The sequence below is a fragment of the Myiozetetes cayanensis genome, unplaced genomic scaffold (genome assembly GCF_022539395.1).
Source record: "Myiozetetes cayanensis isolate MyiCay16 unplaced genomic scaffold, myiCay2020 scf1, whole genome shotgun sequence".
In the NCBI taxonomy this organism is placed as follows: Eukaryota; Metazoa; Chordata; class Aves; order Passeriformes; family Tyrannidae; genus Myiozetetes; species Myiozetetes cayanensis.
In genome coordinates this window covers 107620609-107640106 of record NW_026086604.1, presented here as the reverse complement: position 1 = coordinate 107640106, position 19498 = coordinate 107620609, and the positions used below count along the sequence as shown (strand labels likewise).

General features: G+C 38.9%; 1 protein-coding gene across 2 annotated transcripts in view; it reads left to right on the top strand.

The window, feature by feature from the left end:
- Nucleotides 1-19498, top strand: part of DNAJC13 (DnaJ heat shock protein family (Hsp40) member C13) — a 56774-nt gene that overhangs the window by 34652 nt on the left and 2624 nt on the right. For both annotated transcript variants that reach the window (XR_007628213.1, XM_050310065.1), the window contains exons 32-56: nucleotides 133-178; nucleotides 359-513; nucleotides 1123-1324; nucleotides 1984-2099; nucleotides 2920-2998; nucleotides 3519-3654; nucleotides 4747-4931; nucleotides 6334-6408; nucleotides 6604-6723; nucleotides 7650-7829; nucleotides 8575-8742; nucleotides 9377-9490; nucleotides 9830-9946; nucleotides 10486-10663; nucleotides 11647-11738; nucleotides 12080-12179; nucleotides 12630-12704; nucleotides 12827-12939; nucleotides 13376-13545; nucleotides 13906-13948; nucleotides 14827-15000; nucleotides 15990-16169; nucleotides 16423-16563; nucleotides 17035-17178; nucleotides 17941-18040. Coding sequence is in view for 1 of the 2 variants with exons in the window: in XM_050310065.1 (XP_050166022.1) it covers nucleotides 133-178; nucleotides 359-513; nucleotides 1123-1324; nucleotides 1984-2099; nucleotides 2920-2998; nucleotides 3519-3654; nucleotides 4747-4931; nucleotides 6334-6408; nucleotides 6604-6723; nucleotides 7650-7829; nucleotides 8575-8742; nucleotides 9377-9490; nucleotides 9830-9946; nucleotides 10486-10663; nucleotides 11647-11738; nucleotides 12080-12179; nucleotides 12630-12704; nucleotides 12827-12939; nucleotides 13376-13545; nucleotides 13906-13948; nucleotides 14827-15000; nucleotides 15990-16169; nucleotides 16423-16563; nucleotides 17035-17178; nucleotides 17941-18040 (3203 nt within the window). In the remaining variant the exon portion in view is untranslated. The remainder of the gene's footprint in view (nucleotides 1-132; nucleotides 179-358; nucleotides 514-1122; nucleotides 1325-1983; nucleotides 2100-2919; nucleotides 2999-3518; nucleotides 3655-4746; nucleotides 4932-6333; nucleotides 6409-6603; nucleotides 6724-7649; nucleotides 7830-8574; nucleotides 8743-9376; nucleotides 9491-9829; nucleotides 9947-10485; nucleotides 10664-11646; nucleotides 11739-12079; nucleotides 12180-12629; nucleotides 12705-12826; nucleotides 12940-13375; nucleotides 13546-13905; nucleotides 13949-14826; nucleotides 15001-15989; nucleotides 16170-16422; nucleotides 16564-17034; nucleotides 17179-17940; nucleotides 18041-19498) is intronic.

The following is a 19498-nucleotide window of genomic DNA, read 5'->3' as shown; positions in this document are numbered from 1 at the left end:
TACAACTGTTACTGTTACTCTTTTATCTCGAAGTAAGTGTATGAGATTTGCCAGCTGGACTATGGTGGTCTGCTTATTATTTAAGGGTACTTTAAGTATCAAACAGAAAATAACTGCTGTTTCTCTTTCTAGGTTTTTGAAATACACACATACAAAACAAGCTTTCAAGTCTGAAGAAGTGAGTAGATTGCAAAAGTAACTACCTTTGTTTCCAAATAGTTTTGCAGACTACCTGTAGTTGTTTTAACTGGAATTTAAGAACTATAAGGGAAAAGGGGAAGAGTTTTTTAGATCTCAAGTTTAGTTAGCAACACTGGATTTAATTACCTTTTAGATAACTGTGTGATCTCTTCTGCAGCCAAAAGGTCAAGATATAGTTCAAAGAAGTATACTTGGACATATTCTTCCTGAAGCAATGGTGTGTTATTTAGAAAACTATGAACCAGAAAAATTTTCTGAGATATTCCTTGGAGAATTTGACACTCCAGAAGCAATTTGGAGCAATGAAATGAGGTAACTGTTTTCTGTCAGAGGGACAAATAATTTTGAACCACAGCTTATGTCGAAGAGGTCCTGTGTTTTTAGAAAAGCTGAAAATACCTGGATTGCATGGTTTCATTACTTTGCCTTCTGCAAGAGCAGTGTCCTGCATTGCCTTTTTCTTTGATCAAAAATAACGAGGGTAAGGGGGAGCAGAATTGGCAGCAGCAAGAGAAATATTTCCCTGAACATCTGACAAACATGTTTTATATCTTGATCAAGTTCCTTTTGTGAGTGGAGAATTCACTGTGGGTGTGGAGTTCTTTATACTTACTCATTTGTATGTACTTTTTTATTACCAGGACCTGTTTCTGAGATACGCCTCTTATATTCCAATACATTGGAATATTAGGGTCTTCCAGAAAGTAAAGAGTTATTGAGGAGGGCAAATTGTCACTTCACATCGTTTTTAATAAACTAATTTTCATGGCATTTCAGTAGCTTTGTAATAGAATAGGACAGAATCCTATTCTGAAACTACTGAGGAAAACCTTTTTAGAAGAAATCATAGAACACACTTGTACAGTGAGTGAGGATTGAGGATTGCTTGGCAGGTGTTAAATTGAACTTTGTAACTTTTAGGCGTCTTATGATAGAGAAGATTGCTGCTCATCTTGCTGACTTCACACCTCGTCTTCAAAGCAATACAAGAGCACTCTACCAGTACTGTCCCATCCCAGTTATCAACTATCCACAACTGGAAAATGAGCTGTTCTGTAACATTTATTACCTCAAGCATCTTTGTGATACACTCAGATTTCCAGACTGGCCAATTAAAGATCCAGTAAGTAAGAAGTATTTTAGGGTTCATTTAGTTGTTGATCTTTCAGAGTCGTAAAAGTGGGATTTGTAACAAATATTAAGGAAATCAAATGCTAGGTTTTTTTGCAAGTAACTGCTTTATCCTGAATTTTGGAAACAAAACAAACACATTAAACACTAATTTATCTTGAAGCAGGATAGTATTCTTTCCACATAACAACAATATAAATATATCCTTTTTGTGGTGCATACTTCAGAGGCAAAATAAAGCATTCAAAAAAACTTCAGATGCTGTTTCAGTGAACCTCAACTGATAATGGGGTGGGGAGGAAGCATCACTTTTGGGTTCTTATTTGCCCATGCTGCAGAAGAAACTGAGTTAACACAGGATCAGTGCATTACCTGAATTGATGAGATCTTTTTGGTACAAGTCTGTGAACTAGATCTCTCTAAGCGGCTTTATTCATGCAACTTTGTTGCAGTTTTTTATAGTATCAAGAGATGAACTGCATGTTACTTAGGTGATTCTCCATCTTCGAATGTGACTCTTACATAGTCATTTTCATCTTAACATACTTTTATGTTGAATAAAATTTAGGATTCATTAATAAAGTAGCATTTTTTAAAAATTGTATACTGGTGTCAGCATAAATGAAACACTACTAAATTTTAATTATTTAGATTAAACTGTTGAAAGATACACTAGAAGCTTGGAAGAAGGAGGTAGAGAAGAAGCCACCTACCATGTCAATAGATGATGCTTATGAAGTTCTTAATCTACCCAAAGGACAAAACCAGTAAGTTGTTTTCATTATCTAAAGTTGTATAACTACTTTTTTATAAGCTCTATGAACAAACTAGAGTTTCTTATCTCAGTACTTGGAACCAGTTAGGGGTACTAGTTCGAATACATGTAGCACCTTTCACAGTGGAAGATTGCTTTGCTAAAAAGAAGCAAAGCTTGGAAATACAGTTCCAGTGTTTGAGAGAATAATTGTGAAAATGTTTAGATAAACTGAAACTAGGGGAAAAAATACTTGAGCTCTGCTGTTTTAAAGGACAAGCATTACATTCAACTATAGTGAGAAAAAAATATGGCAGAACTTGAATATGTTGGAAGTGGAACTTACTTCTCTAATCATCCTTCTCCCTCTGACGTATTGTCCTTTCTCATGGTGATTTATATTTTTAGAGTTTTTTACCTCCTGTCTTGCCACTGATTTCTGACTTCAGGCCTTTAGAAGAGAACCAACAACACTTTGTATTTATCCTTCAAATACAGTGCACTTACTATAAGTCATGAAATAGTAACTTTGATCCCTTGCAGCTCATTTAGGTTCTTCATTTAAAATATTCAGGGATTTTAAGCACCCTCTGGTTAGTATCTTAGGTACAAGAGGTATTTTAAATTAATTTGTTTCTAAAATGTCATTCTATTCTGTGGTCACACGATTACCCCTCATTCAGTGTAAGCTGGTAAAGCAGGATTTTCAAATAAGAGTTTTTTGCGATTTTTCACTCAACTGCAGTTACTGTTAGTACTGTTGTCAGAATCCAGGCTGTGGTTGGCTTTTTTTATGTTACTCAATGTAATGGATGGAACTTGTTTTCTTGTAGAAATGATGAAAGCAAGATCAGGAAAGCTTATTTCAGGTTGGCTCAAAAATATCACCCAGACAAGAATCCAGAAGGCAGGGTATGTACAGCACAAATTTCTGGTGTTAATAAAATGGAGACAGCATTTGAGTTTTCTTTCTTTCTTTTAAAAGCTATGCCCTAGATGAATTCTAAAATACAGATTAGTGCTACTAATGAGTAATTTACCTGATACAATTTAAAGAATGTTAGGATTTTTACAGTGAACTGATTTAGTCACATCAGACCCACATATCAAAGTGTCTTTAGAGAGTTACACAGGACCTAAATAAGATTTTTGCTCCCTTTCAAAGACAGATTATATCCTCTACCCATTCTCACTATCAGACTTTTGTCATAATATGATTGATCAAGTGTCTTGTCTATGGCAGAGTTTAGGAGACAAAAGAAAACTGATATGTGAACTAGCTTTTTGGAGTATTTTCCAAGTGTAGTGGGGCAATAAAACTAGTGTTGTGGCTTATAAGCTGAACTGCTTTATTTTACCTGCATCTAAACTGATGCTTCAGTAATCTAGAGGGTTCTTTATACCTCTTATGACTATTCCTCTTTATTTGCAGGATATGTTTGAAAAAGTTAATAAAGCATATGAGTTTCTGTGCACAAAATCTGCCAAGGTGATAGATGGGCCAGATCCAGAAAACATAATTTTGATCTTAAAAACTCAAAGCATCCTCTTCAACAGGCATAAGGAAGGTAAGCATGCTGCCTCAGAAGAGGGTTTTGTGTTCATTTCTTTAGGGGTCATTTCAGAAAGTTTTAATCTCCTCTGTTCCTGAGACTGGGCTTTCCTGGTCTGGTTTCTGACTTGCCACAAGATTATGTAGCTATGGTAAAGGGCTTCAAAACAGGACTTTTTCTTCCATGAAGTCAAAAAAGCATGAATAGCTCTTTGAAGTTCTCTGCTCCAGTGGTAATCAGTTTTAATCTTCCTCCATACTTAGAATTCTGTCAAAGCAGAAAAGTCCTCATTAGTACTCAGTTACCCAGATGGCAGATTCTGGTTATGAGATTGTCTTAAGTTTAATAGCCAGGGGGCTGTATTCTTGCAGGAATTCTGACCAGTATTAGAGTCTTCTGGCGAGTGTGCTGCAACATTACCTCTTTCACTGCCCAACTGGGAAAGAGGGATAGCTAGAATGCCCTAACACTTGACTCTAACTACAGTCCCAGGCTGGTAGCTACTGTGTTTTGCTGCATAAGTGTTGTATTTTAATGGTAAACAAAGAACCTCATACTAACAAAGCAGTCGTAGCTTTGTTAGTTGTGTGGAGGTAGTGACAGCATTGGTATAGACTTACATGGGTTGGCTCTATATGCAAAATGAAATTGTTCTTTAGCACAGCTGAACCCCAAAGCAATGGAAAATATAATCGCTTAAAACATGACTGTTGTCTCAAACTGGGTAAGGTCCTTATAGGCTTATTGTTAGTCAATCCTGGCCTAAGACAGTCAAAGCTATACTTCTGTTTCTCTGGAGACAGACAGACAAGTGTCATTGGAAAGGCTCTTGAGTTGGGGACTTAATGAGCTGAAGATAAGTCTTTTTAGTCTTAAATGACTTCTTTGTCAGCTTTGTCAGCTTCTAGCATGAACAGTTTTATATGACAAGGAATCAGGTTGTGTGAGCTGCTCAGTCTTGCTCCAGGTTTTCCCAGATGCTGGGTGTTTTTCACTCCCAGTCCTTATATATCTGATATATTTTCAGCTGATAATTCTGTGGTGGTTTAAATTCCTTAGACACTGCATACATGTAAACTTTGACTTTTTTTCTCTTTTCTCTTTCAGATTTGAAACCTTACAAGTATGCAGGCTATCCTATGCTGATAAAAACTATTACCATTGAAACATCAGATGACCTTTTATTTTCCAAAGAATCTCCTCTGTTGCCTGCTGCTACAGAACTTGCTTTCCATACTGTCAGTTGTTCAGCGTTAAACGCAGAAGAACTGAGGAGAGAAAATGGAATTGAGGTAAATGCAAAGAAACATGTTGAAATGCCCATCCTCAATTCATAGGACATAAGGTGCAATTGAGAATCACTTTTGGTCTTGAGACCTTTTCCATTCTTGTTATCTGTATTCTGGATCCAGTAGGAGAAGCATCTTGCAGAGTATACCCCTTTCTGAACCTAGGCTTGTCTATTGACCTGTGGATAATCAAGCTACATATGATGTTTCTCTATGCCTTTACAAAACTCTACTGTGAGCTGGTGCATTCTGTACGTGAAAGAATTGATAAATGTGAACAAGTCACTTGAGCAGAAGGGCTTTTCATTGTCCATATTACAGTATTAGAACCATTTAAGCTGGCAAAGACCTTTAAGATAATTGATTCCAACTGTTAATCCCAACACTGCCAAGTCCCACTAAATCATGTCTCTAAGTGCTGTGTCTACATGTCCATTTAAATACCTTCAGGGATGGTGACTCGCTCACTTCCCTGTGCAGCCTGTTCCAATGCTTGACAACCCTTTTGGTGAAGAAATTTTTCTTAATATCCAAACTAAACCTCTGCTGGTGCAACTTGAGGCAATTTCCTCTTGTCCAATCACTTGTTACTTGGGAAAAGAGACCAGCCCCTACACTTTGCTACAACCTTCTTTCAAGTACTTGTAGAGAGCAATAAGGTCTTTCCAAACCTCGTTTTCTTCAAACTAAACGAACCCAGCTCCTCTTTATCAGACTTGTGCTCCAGACCCTTCACCAGCTTCATTGCCCTTCTCTGGACTTGCTTCAGTGCCTCAATGCCCTTCTTCAGTGAGGGGCCCAGAACTGGACACAGCACTTGAGGTGCGGCCTCACCAGTACCAAGTACAGGGGGGTAATTCTAGTTCTACTGCTAACTCTATTTTTGATACAGGCCAGGATGGCATTGACCTTCTTGGCCACCTGGAACCACTGCTGGCTCGCGTTCAACCAGCTGTTTATCAGCACCCCCAGGTCCTTTTCCACCAGGCCGCTTTTCAGCCACTCTTCCCAAGGCTGTAGCATTGAATGGGGTGGTGGTGACCCAAGTGCAGAACCCAGTACTTGGCCTTGTTGAACCACATACCACTGGCCTTGGCCCGTTGATCCAGCCTGTCCAGATCCCTCTGTAGAGCCTTTTTACCCTCCAGCAGATCAACAGTCCCACACAACTTAGTGTCATCTGCAAACTGACTGAGGTATTAGCTCACGTGTGAGAAGGCAGTCAACTCTAAAGCAGCAAAGGTTAATACCAGCACTTGCAAGGAACTTTGCTCCTACAAACCATTTAAGCAAGCAGCAGATTTTTGTCAAATATTTCCCTTCAACCATTTAAAATGAGTTTACTAACTAATGTTTTATTTCTGCCAATTTTCATCTGTTTTTTTGCATCATCCAATCCTCACAGGTATTGCAAGAAGCATTTAATCGATGTGTAGCAGTCTTGACACGGTCTAGTAAACCAGATGATATGTCTGTACAGGTAAGTTGCAGCAGCTGTAACTGAGTATATAGTCTTATGAGAAACTGATACATTGTAGTATATGTATAAAATTATAATAAATATAAGTATATATACATGATATAAAATATTAATATTGTAGTATATATATTGAAAATAGGATTGCAAGCTTGCATTTTCCTCTACTTGTAACAAATAAAATGCTGCTTTCTGTAGGTATGTGGATACATTAGTAAGTGTTACAGTGTAGCAGCTCAATTTGAAGATTGCAGAGAGAAGATTACAGAAATGCCTAACATAATTAAGGATCTCTGTAGACTACTGTATTATGGCAAGGTAAGCGCTCCTTTCCTTAAATGGGTGTTGAACTGTCAAATGTTTAGGGGAATATTCTGCTTTTAAAGAAGGTAAGACAATCATAGAATGGCCTGGGTTCCAAGGGACCTTAAAGGTCATCTAATTCCATCCCCACTGCCATGAGCAGGGATATCTTTCACTAGACCAGGTTGTTCAGAGCTCCATCCAACCTGGCCTTGAACACTTTCAGGGATGGGGCATCCACAGCTTCTCAGGGAAACCTGTCCCAGTGCCTCACCACCCTCACACTAAAGAATTTCTTCCTAATATCTAATCTAAACCTATTCTTTTTCAGTTTGAATCCATTCCCCCTTGCTCTGTCACTGCATCCCCTTGTAAACAGTCGCTACATCTTTCTTTGTAGGCTTTATTCAGGTACTGGGAGGCTGCAATTAGGTCACCCCAAAGCCTTCTACTTTCCAGGCTGAGCAGACCCAGTTCTCTCACCCTTTCCTTGTAGTTGCACTGACCGATCAACCCTTCTATAAGATTCCAGCCAATCATGAGGAGATACAGAACTCCACTGCCTAGTTCTCAACACTTGCATTGGAATCTATTTAGTGAGCTTAAAATGCAGTCACTGTAAAGATTCAGCTACTTTTACCTTTTAACTGGCACATCTAGCTGCTTGGTTTACTTTGCTAATTCAGGAGATAATACTCATTTCTAATTATGTGAAATAACTATTTGAGTACTCTTCCCTTTGAAAGATGCTGACTAATTAGCCATGTTGTTGGTTACCAGGCATTTCGACTACAGATGTTGTATCTACTTCAATTTTCTTCTCTCTTCTGCCTAGATAGTACTCTAGGATCAGCTAGTTTTGGCTTTAAATCTTTGGTAAGGAAACCACTTGGCACTTTTTGGTTACAAGCACTAAGGCAAGCTTCTTTTTTCTCCCTCAGACCATACCACGAGTAGCAGCTTTAGGAGTAGAGTGCGTTAGCTCCTTTGCCTTAGATTACTGGCTACAAACACACTTATTTCAAGCTGGTGTTCTCTGGTACTTACTGGGTTACCTCTTCAACTATGACTATACGCTGGAAGAGAGCGGGATTCAGAAAAGTGAAGATTCAAACCACCAGGTAATGTTCTCAAGGTGCATGCTTTCAGACTCCAATGGTTGTTGCTTGCCATCTCTTACTAATAGACTCAAGTGTATTCAGATACTTGTTAGGATCATTGAATTGCATGAACAGCAACGGTAACAAAGCAGTTTGGGAAAGGGATTTTTGTGTAGTGGTGTATATACTTCTTGGGTGTTGTATTTTGGGATTTTTGGGGTTTTTTTAAAGAGTTCAAATGTTAAAGCTGTCAAAACCTGCACTTTTGAATGGACTTAGTGCAAGAGATTTTTATCAATAGCTAACAGCAGAAATGTACATTTTAGTTATCAGTCTTTTGAGGCTCAGCTGAAAGGGTTTTCTAGTGATACTGAGAACTCATTTAAAATGTCTGCTTTTTCCTCAAATGATGACCCTCTAAGCATGGCATTTCTTCCTCAGCTACTGGATGGGATGAGCTTTGAAAACTCTATTGTAGCTATAAAATCTTGTATCACTCTCATAAAAGATTTGTTATGCTGATATTTGACTGTGTGAGCTGGAATTGTTGTCTGGTCAGAAGCCAATACACTAAATCACTTTTGTAGCTTTCAGTTCATCTTCCTGCCCCAGGTTTTCCTACTTATCTGTGTTTATGTCTTACTGCACTTATTAAACGAATATCAATATTGTTCGTTCAGGTGCAGAAGTGTTGGACAATCCTTTTGGCTATTCTGATAATTCTTTATTAAGCTCTAGGTTTTCTCTAACTGTCTGTCTTTTTCAGGAGGTAGCAAATAGCCTTGCTAAGCTCAGTCTCCTGGCCTTGAGTCGCCTTGGAGGGTATCTTTCTGATGAACAAGCTACCCCTGAAAACCCAACAATCAGGAAAAGCTTGGCTGGAATGTTGACACCCTATATTGCCAGAAAACTTGCTGTGGTCAGTCCTACTGAGGTAAGTGTTGGCCAAAACTTTCTCTAGTGATTTATGGAAGGAGTACCTGGTCCCTTCTAAAACACTGAACTAACTCTCATAGTCCAACTTGATCCTGAGAACAGCAGTGTGATTTTTCTTTGCTGTTAGAGTAACTGCAGGGGAAAGAAACTGCTTTGGCCTCGAACACTACAGACAGGAGCAGTGCTCTGTAGAATAGTATTTGCAAAACAAATATAGGAACAAAGAAGTTGAGTTAATTGTTGAAGGCTTAAGGATATACAGTAATGATGGAGAACAAAGGCTAAACTTATCTCTTTAAAAGTGGTGCCAAGGATGTCATCTATGAAGATATACTGCAGATAGTTGCTACTCACTATCAAAAATAGATGGAGAATCTGAAGTAAATGTGGCTCAAAGCAGAATAAAGGAAAAACTATAATATAGATTGTACCGGACCAAATAACTTGCACATACTGTTTTTCTCGTATGCTTTTATAGTATGGGAAACTTCACACTTTTAACTTGGTTGTGTAATTGGTCTTATTGCTAATGAGATTGGATTAACTAACATCATGAAACATGCTGATTATTATGCATAATGATCCAAAACTGTTGTAAATGTGTTACATCATGTAAATTCCTTATTTCTTAGACTCTGAAGATGCTTAACAGTAACACAGAGAACCCCTACTTGATCTGGAACAATGGGACAAGAGCTGAACTACTTGAGTTTTTGGAATCTCAACAAGAAAGCATGATTAAGAGAGTAAGATACTTTTTACTTTAAATCCCACTACTGTTTTTTTTTTTAAAGTGTTTTGTGTTTTGGTACATCCACCTGTGATGCAGTGTTACAGTTAATACAAATATCCATTGTTGACTACTCCTAAGTCACTTTCTTCATTCAGTAGTTTTTAAAAGAAAACAAAAAACCCTAATACTTTGCTTGTTTATTTCTTGTTATGTTTCAATCTGAGCTTTTGACTTTTGCCGAAGCATTAAGTTTTCTGCTCAAGTATTGCCTATTTCATTATCGGATTATAGCTTTACACTTTCTACAAGATGATTTTCTGTCTGAGCTTTTGCTGCTTATCTCTGCTTAAAGGGTGATTGTGACAAGAGCTATGGATCTGACTTTGTCTTCAGTGACCATGCGAAGGAACTTATTGTGGGAGAGATTTTTGTTAGAGTCTACAATGAGGTCCCTACCTTCCAGCTAGAGGTGAGATGTAGCTAAATAACCTTCCTGTTGAAACTAGTGCTTGGAATGCTTCTACTTCCTGTTTATCTGCATTTACAGAAAGGAGAAAATACAAAATCTGATGGAAATTTTCTTCAAGATTGGTATGTTATGAGGCATCCATTTTACTGGAGCAGAAGAAATAAAAAGAACTAGTCTGCACTAAGATGTACTGCTTCAGATGTCCTAATGACTTTTCTCTACAAGCTTGTACTGTGTCACTTGAGTTGCTTCAGTAATTCCAGGCGGTGGTGATTCTGCCTAGTGGCTTTGCAGCCCATCTACATCTATGGGCAAACATATACCTGTTGAAGTAGTAGCACCCTCTTAAGGGTATGTTTAGATAAAAATAGGATTAATGTGCTCCAGAAGTCATAGTGAATAAAGAGAAGTGTTTCCTGTCTGCCTGTCTGGAGAAGGGGAATATGTGAATTGTAGGACAAGTTATTTGGATACATTTTCTTCTGCTGTGAATATTGTTGCATCACAGAGCTAAAAATGCTCTCATCTCTGCTTTAAAGCTTCCTAAAGCGTTTGCTGCAAGCCTCTTGGATTACGTAGGCTCACAAGCACAGTACCTTCATACGCTAATGGCAATAACACAGACGGGGAAAGTGGAGTCCAATCAACATGGAGATCGGTTACGGAGAGTTGAAATGGCCCTGGAGGCTCTGAGAAATGTGATAAAACACAACCCAGGTAGGCTTAAAATGGAACTTCCCTCATATACCCTTTTGTTTTGTGGACAACCTTAAATATTGTGGGCCTCTGTAGTCTTTATCTTCCACTGAGAGGGAAGCTTGTTTTGCTGTTTAACACTCTGAATCATTAGGTTTTAGCTCTAATTTGAGCCTGCTGTTGCCAGGAACACTTAAGCCTCCTGGATGAAACTTTCTGTAATTCTTCAAAGAATCTTTAACTGATTTTTTTAAACTTCCTTGCATCAGAAAGAACCTCTTTGAACAGAGTACTGTATGTTAGTAAACACCTAAATGTCATCTCTGTTGGGGCCTTACTAAAGCAGGAGGAGAAGATGCTTTTGAGAGTGGGCAGCTAATACCAGCAAAGGTTTATGAGCAGATACCAACATACGGACTACAAAAGCCTAAGACAAATTATTAGTACACTTTCTTACAGTATTGTATGCTAGTTCTAAAAGTAAATCATGCTACTATTGTGGCTTCTAATAATAACTGGTTAAATTGTTCTCAGACTGGATATTCTGTGTTTGCAGTTATAACCCTGAAGGCAACTGTTACTGCTGCATATAGCAACCCTGCTCTGAGCTGGGACATTCTGAAAGGGCAAGTGTATTTGAAGATGAGAACTGATCATCAAGGATAAATAAAATTATGGAATTTGTTACTTGCATTCTTACAAGACAGCTAAACAAAGTAGTCCAAGAACTAGCTCAGTTACTTGCTTTAGAGGGAGGAAGTATCCTCTGCTTTTGGAATGTTGTTGATCTGAGACTCTGTGGAAGGTAGATTAATAGAGAGGAGTTTAGAATTTTCTAACTCCTTAGTAGATGCTGTTCTGAACAAACTGTTACAAGTATTGTGGCAGACTGTATAAAGCCATGTAGTCTTTAACACCTCTCTGTAGAGTGAAATGTGGGCTTGGGATGGCCTTCAGGGAGTGCTTTGGCTAACATGAAGAGTAACTTATTTTGTATCTTACAGGTTCCGAGTGTGAGTGCATAGGTCACTTTAAGTTGATATTCTCCCTTCTGCGTGTTCACGGAGCTGGCCTGGTGCAGCAGTTGGCTCTGGAGGTAAAAAACTAAACCAGCCAATCAACCCCAGTAAAACAACAAAACCAAAAGTACCCTAAACCATTAAACCTGTCTAGATGTTCTACATAGTAACTATAAACAAACCTCATGGTGTAACTGTTAGAGTAGCATCTAAAAAGTATCAAGATTGGGGTTCCTCCTTGGAGAAACATGTGATAGCTTTCGTCCCTGAGTCTTTGCTCCGTTCTTACCTGAGGAGACAAGACAATTTGGTGACAGGAATACGTGTTGTAACTATCAGCTCTGTATGCCAGTGAGGTTTTCTGGACAGTGTCTTAAAAGCTGGAATATAATCAAGTGTTGTTTCTGATCTTTTACAGGTAGTGAACATAGTAACAAGTAACCAAGAATGTGTTAACAACATTGCTGAGTCAATGGTTCTCTCTAACTTACTGGCACTCCTGCATTCCTTACCTTCAAGTATGTATAATGTGATTCTTAAGTCTTGCAAAGTAAAGGGTTTTTAACTCAGAAATTAATTAGAATGCAGCTAGCTGAGCTTACCAGTTGAGTTTTAAGTTAAAACCACCTTTCAGGGAGGATGATTTAAAAAAATGTTCTGCATAACCAGTTTCTTGTCTTAAATGCATGAGCTGAAGTGTCAGATATTCTCATTGGGTTTAAATTGTGTAGTGTTCCATTTATTTTAGGGAATTTAGGTAACAAACATCTAATTAAGAAGCTATCCTGTACTAGAATGTATGATTTTTGACATTCCTTAACTAATTGGGTTTAACTAGAGTAAACTTGCAATTGTCATAAGCTTTATTGAAGTTTTGATACAGCTTTCTGTTAAGATCAGTTACGTTCATCTTTTATTAGTCCATAATCTATATGACACAAAGTTTTTAATACTTTCTGTTTTGACAGGTCGGCAGCTCGTCCTTGAAACTTTGTATGCTTTGACATCTAGCACAAAAATAATTAAAGAGGCCATGGCAAAAGGTATAGTACTACACTGAAAGCAAATGTTTCTGCAACACTGGATGTAAAGTACATACTTTTTCTTATTATTACTTGTGACTAGAAAAAAAATTTTTTTGAATGTTTTTCTATCTCTGTTACAGGTGCTTTAATCTATTTACTAGATATGTTTTGCAACTCAACACATCCGCAGGTCCGAGCCCAGACAGCAGAGCTCTTTGCCAAAATGACTTCAGATAAGCTGGTGGGTCCAAAGGTAAGAATAGTAACAGCTCGTGTTGGAACTCTTATCTTGATCTTACCTGCCTCTCTCTAAAGACAAGCAAAAAAAACCTCCTCTGTGTCTAAAATGTTCATGTGAAGAGCAATCTGGCTTCTTCAAATAGTTAACTGTTAATCTGTGAGCAGACTTCTAGAAGTTGTTGCATTTACTGTAACTACTGTAAGCAGTTTGGTTTCCATTTGTAATAACTTCAACATTAGAGACCTAGATTTCAGACCTGCCAGTGGTTATTGCTATTTGAAATGGTGGCACCATTTTATTTTGTGGTGTTCTGTTCTAGTAGTTGGCAATTATAGTACTACAGATAATTGGACTTCCTAGAGTTCTCTGTGTTTCTGTCAGTTAGTTTGTCCTGTCATTTAGTTTGTCTTGTGATATACTAAATGTTAATTCTGTTCATCCTTTCTAGGTTAGAATTACACTAATGAAATTTTTACCTGGAGTTTTCATGGATGCCATGAGAGACAACCCTGAAGCTGCTGTTCATATCTTTGAGGGAACTCATGAAAATCCAGAATTAATTTGGAATGACAGCTCCAGGGAGAGAGTATCAACAACAGTTCGAGAAATGATGCTTGAGTATGTCAAGACCTACTGACTCATAAGTATAGCCTTAACTTTCTTAGTGGAAATAAACCAGAGTTGCTGTAGAACTGTCAGACAAAAACTCTTGACTGTAAAAACTAGAATCATTGCAAGCCAGACTTCCCTGAAAAGAAACTTGTTCACTGTGTATTGTACCTGTAACTCAGTGATGCAGGTGCAGTCTGTGCACAATCCAGGTATTTGCTCACTGCTGTAAGAATTGGAGGGGGTTGCAGTGGGGAGAAAATGGGGTTTAGAAACTGGGATGGCTTCACAATGATGGAGACTGAGGTGTCAAGTAGGGAAGACAACTGCTTTTTTTATTATTTGTTAAAACTTACTTTCTTTTTAAAGGCACTTTAAACTTCAGAGGGATAACCCTGACACCAACTGGAAGGTAAAAGTATACTGTTTCTGCTTTGAGTCCATCCAGGGAGACTGTAAGCCAGCTGATAATAGATGCATGACAGGCTTTCCTGTTTAAGTACCAACAGAAATTCACTGCCATGCTATAAATGTAACTGTTCATAACTGCAAACATAACTGTTTTGATGTTTTCATTACTAGTTGTACCTTGAAATTAGGCACTTACTGGCAAAACCACTGCTAACATACTCTGAGTTTTCAGATCCTTCGGGTAATTCTAAAACATATTGAAAGTCAGCAACAAAGAATACCAGTTTGCTGGAAAAAGTCCTATTGCTACATAGCTGTAGAAAAAAATGTTCAGTGACTTTAGGTCATCAAGTCTCAAAAAATACTGTCCTTTGCGTCAGTTCAATCAGTGAGGTGTTCCAGTTTGTGGTATTTCCCAATAACTGTGAAAGGCCAGACGTGACTTCCTCCCGACAGTGCTCTAGTTCAACATTAAACCAATTTCTAAATACATGCAGGATGGCTGTTTTGATCCAGATGAGAACTGGAAGCTTCCCTAGGTTGATGGTGAGAAACCTTCCCCTGAAGTGGGCAAGAAAGGAAGGAGAGGGTTGTTGTATCATCAGCCTTGCTGTTGGCACTTCTCTTGAACTAGGGTTTACCACTGTTGCAGTTGTAGGTTCAGTTACGTTTTTTGAAAGAAAAGTTCACTGTAGTAGTACTGCCCGAACTGTTCCTTCTAATGTCACCTCGTGTTCCTTCAAAATGAGGTATTTATTGGTCTTGCACAGCTCTGTTTTGGAAAATACTGTTAGCTAGTGACCCTGACCACAGAGAGAAACAGTTGCAGCTCTCAAAAATACCCTTGCCAGTAACTCCTTGTACTTTACAATTCAACAGCTGCCTGAAGACTTTGCTGTGGTGTATGGTGAGGCAGAAGGTGAACTTTCAGTGGGGGGAGTCTTTCTAAGGATTTTTATTGCCCAGCCGGCCTGGGTTTTACGGAAACCAAGAGAATTCCTCATTGCACTGTTGGAAAAGTTTACTGAACTACTGGAGAAGAATAACCCCCATGTAAGATGATTTTTCTGATTCTACTCTTTAACAGTTTTAACCTACTAGTCTATGAGTGTCGAATTAACTTAGATTCTCACACTTTCTTCTCAACATGAATGGGGTTTTTTGTCTGCTTTCTGACTCCCTGTAAAAGCACATTGATATGTTGAGGCTACTTTTGAACATGAGTCAGTGCTTTTACAGTCTCTGAAGCCCCACAATTATCTTAAATTATGTCTTAGAGGCTTATTTTGTGCTAGAGATGAGGCTTAATTATTCCATGACTGGCTGACTTAAGAAAGTGGCACTTGTTCTACACTGTCTAAAAACTTTCAGCTCTTGACACTTCTGTTGTCCTTCTGCAACACTAACTTCCCATCTTGTGTAACTTACATAACCTACAGAAGGCTGCCACGTAACAATTAGTGTAATGTGTAGAGCAAATGTGTTACGGTTTGAATGAGAACAACGTTTAAAATTCAATTTTTAGTCATATCAGTAACTCATCATTGACTTGAACAGTGTTCAGACAGATTCTTGGTGAGGCTTGTAGGGTGGAAATTAATTTGCATGTTGAATAAAACAGACATCCTTATTGCAAAGATGTGATAGCTGTTTGTAGGGGTGTGGAATACACCCAAGCGTGGCAAGTGCTGCTACACAGGCTGCAGAGCCCTTTAAGATTCAGGTGGTCAGCCTGAACATCCATGCTATCATGGTTCCACCAGGCAAGTTAGCACATGCAGAGGCTGCAGCCAGACAGACATTGGATGCTGGAAATAGTGCATAGGAATTCCCATGTGGTCTGTGTTCGTGGAACTAGTGAATGTCTGCCGCTATTGGAGCTGATAATCATGTTCTTCTTGTTTTAATAGTTTGAGAGCCAAATGACATAAAAGCATTTGGTGAAAAATCTATAATGCAGAGCAAGTGAGAAATGTTGTTATTATGATGATACATAAGGCTTTACTGAGTTAGACTTTGTGTTGATTTTTGATTTTCTGCAGGGGGAAACTTTAGAAACCATTACCACAGCAACTGTGTGCCTGTTCAGTGCCCAGCCTCAGCTAGCTGATCAAGTTCCTCCACTTGGTCATCTTCACAAGATAATCCAGGCTATGAATCACAAGAACAATGCCATTCCTAAAAGTGCCATTCGTGTCATGCACATACTGTCTGACAATGAGGTACTGAATCATTTAAGTACTTGAGGGGAGAAAATGCATACCTGGACTTATTTGTATTGTTTAGTATTATTCCTGGAAGGGCATTATTCTAGCTATAAATACTGTGTAACAGATGAGTAGGGACTTAGAGCTGATTAATGGGGAATTGATAGATTAAAGACCGAGAAGTTCATGGTCTTGGCTGACCATATCTGCAATAACCATTAATCTTGGCACAATATAAGGTATTCTGCATGTTTCTGTCTCTCTACAGCTTTGTGTTCGAGCAATGGCATCACTAGAGACCATTAGCCCTCTCATGAATGGAATGAAAAAGAGGTCAGATATAGTTGGTGTAGCCTGTGAAACACTGAATCGAATGTTTCAGAAGGAACAAACTGACTTAGTAGCCCAAGTAAGTAGTGCATTCTGAGACTGTAAAAATGTGGTATTTTTACATTTGGGTATATCTAAACTGTGCATAAGAACAGAAGTATTGTTCAACTTAGATAGCATCTGGGAAGCCCCCTAGAACTTAATTAATGTGCTTTTCTTGTTGGAGAAGTCAGTTCTTTATCTAAAATGCAGACCTATTCAAGGATGTTACCTGAGTATAGAAGTTTAATGCATAGGGTAGTGTCGGCTGGTGTCTGCTGAGAAAGTGTAGTGTAGGAATGCCAGCTAATTCAACTGTGTTTACACCTGGACAGAGCAGAATTGCTGGACAGTGTCTTTGCTTTCTCTTGTATGTATTCATACAGCTCAGGAAAAATGGATGAGCCTTGGCTTTAGCAGTTGGCAATTCTCATTCACACTAATGTTAGTAATGTAAATATATGGAACTTCCTAGTCCATGTTAAGACAACTCATTTGGGTGTGTTTGCAGGCTTTGAAAGCAGATTTGGTCCCTTATCTTCTAAAGCTGCTTGAAGGTGTTGGTCTTGAGAACCTGGAAAGTCCATCTGCAACAAAAGCTCAGATTGTTAAAGCTCTGAAATCCATGTCTCGCAGCCTGCAGTATGGGGAACAGGTAGGTACTGACAAGTCCTTATCTGGGCTTTGACACTTGAAGATCAAACTCCCTTGTTTAATTTTCTGGCTGTCATGTACGTCATTCCACCTAAAATGTTCACATCCTGTAACTACAAACTCATTACATCATCCTCTATTTATTAGAAATCATTGGTTCAATGCATGTGAAGAGCACTGACAAGACAAATTCCAAGTGCAGAAATGTTCTGTAAGCTAGCTGGCTTCTACTGACAACTCTTCAGAACTTGTTGTAAATGTAAATTGCTTTTTTGTTTCCTGAATAAATAGACAACTGTAGCAGCTTTATGGATGTGTATTCCAGCTGGTAGAATTGGTCCCAGTAACTGTGCAAGTCCTTGGTGCCTTTCACTTACCCTTGTGTTGAAAGCTCTCTCAAACAGAGGGAAATTGGGGATAGGTCCTTCTTCCAAGTTGTCCCTATCTTGCTCTAGTACAGGAGAAGTCCTGTTCTGCCTCAGCTGAAGGTGTGTGGCAAGTGGCTGCTTGCAGGGTTGCTTTTCCTTGTCACCCAACTGGGCAATGAGGGGCAAAGTCAAGCTACTAAATGACTTTTTTTGAGCATTATTTGTTCAGCTGGACAATTAACAGGGAAAAAGCAAGTCTCCTTGGAAATGTGTGTGAATTCCATATCACGACCTGAAGTACTGCCATACTCTTTGGTAATCCCTTTGGAATGGTTTGGTTATAGAACATGACAAATGTCACTTGCTCACTGTGTTAATCTCTCCAAATACTGCAGGTAAATGAAATTCTGTCTCGTTCTTCTGTGTGGAGTGCCTTCAAGGATCAGAAACACGACTTGTTCATTTCTGATACACAAACAGCAGGATACCTCACAGGTTAGCAACTCTTTCCTGTTTATGTCCTGAGTCATACTGAACAGTTACTTGATTATCAGACTGGACTCTGGAGATACTGTTTATCCCCAGGATCTAGTGCCATCCCATGGTCTGAACATTCACTGCTGTAAAAATACAGTAAGTTTTTAAAACACTCATCAAAAGCCAAACTTCTTGTTGGTTGAGAATGTATTTCTCAGGGTAGTCTTTACTGTACCTACTTCTAAAATATCAGAGCAATGGAATCTGGACACTGGCAAGACTGGAAAGTACTCTGTGGTGATAAAGCAGAGACGTAATTGGAACTAATGAATGACAGTAGCTTTCTATACTTTCTCAGGATCAGTCTACTTCAGCCCTAGAACACGTGGTTGTCCAAGGTTGGAGGGAGGAACAAGCTGTCTTCAAAATCACTTAGACTGCCTGTATTAATTGGCTTTAGCGTTAGGCAGGTAGTTGTAGTATTGGAAAAGTTGGAATGTAAATATCTTGGAGTTTGAGGCTGTATTCCAGGCAGACTCAGTGCACTGGCAAGATGGCCTGGTGCCTGTGTACGTGGAGCTGGTGGCATACACTTGACTGCAGCAGTGGTGCACCCTCGGGGAGTTCCCCGCTGGTGCCACCAAGATCAAAATGGCACCCCAGCGGTGCCACCTCAGTCCCACTGGCAGTGTAGAAGAGCGTTTTAGCTGTGTGTGCTGCACACACGAAGGATAGCAACTGATGAGAACCTTGTTGATGTTAATGGCATGGAGCAGGCACAATCCTAGAACACTTACATCGCAGTGAAATGAATTGTGGTTCTTCTTTCACTGCTGTGCAGCGCTTGATAGACACAGTAACACAGTCCAAAACTTTCTATCAGGTATTTCAGATATAGCAAGTAATGACATTGTAGCAAACTTTATCTAAAGCAATACATGATGCAAACTTCTGACTCCTCCGTAGCCATCAGCTGAACAATCATTTGGTCTTGAGAGCTTTGCCTCCCAGGTGATGTTTTAAGGTCCTTTGTGAGAAGCCAGTGTGAACGCATCCACGTGTCGCATGGAACTTTCTCACCTAACCCACTCTAGGAGTCCTGGTAAAGCTTTTGAGCGTAACTGAACTAGTGAGGTATAAATCAGATGCCCAAAGTTCTTCTTGCAAGATACTAACATGTATTTTGAGAAAATGAAGCAAGGACCTTTCAGGTCAGGAATTACACGCTCTAGAAGCAGATGCTTAGACTTTGAGAGCAGGTATATTGCAACATTTGATGCATTTTTCCACACAGAAAAAACTCTGTGCTTTAGCTCTGAACAGGAGTTTCCTGTTTATTGTACCGTTTAATGCGATTTTGACAAAGAACACCTGAACACCTGATTTGGTTGGTACTGAATTTCCTTGGTCTTTCATAAATACCATAAATATAGAAATATGAAGAAAATGCTGGCTTATTACTGGCCAAGAATTGAA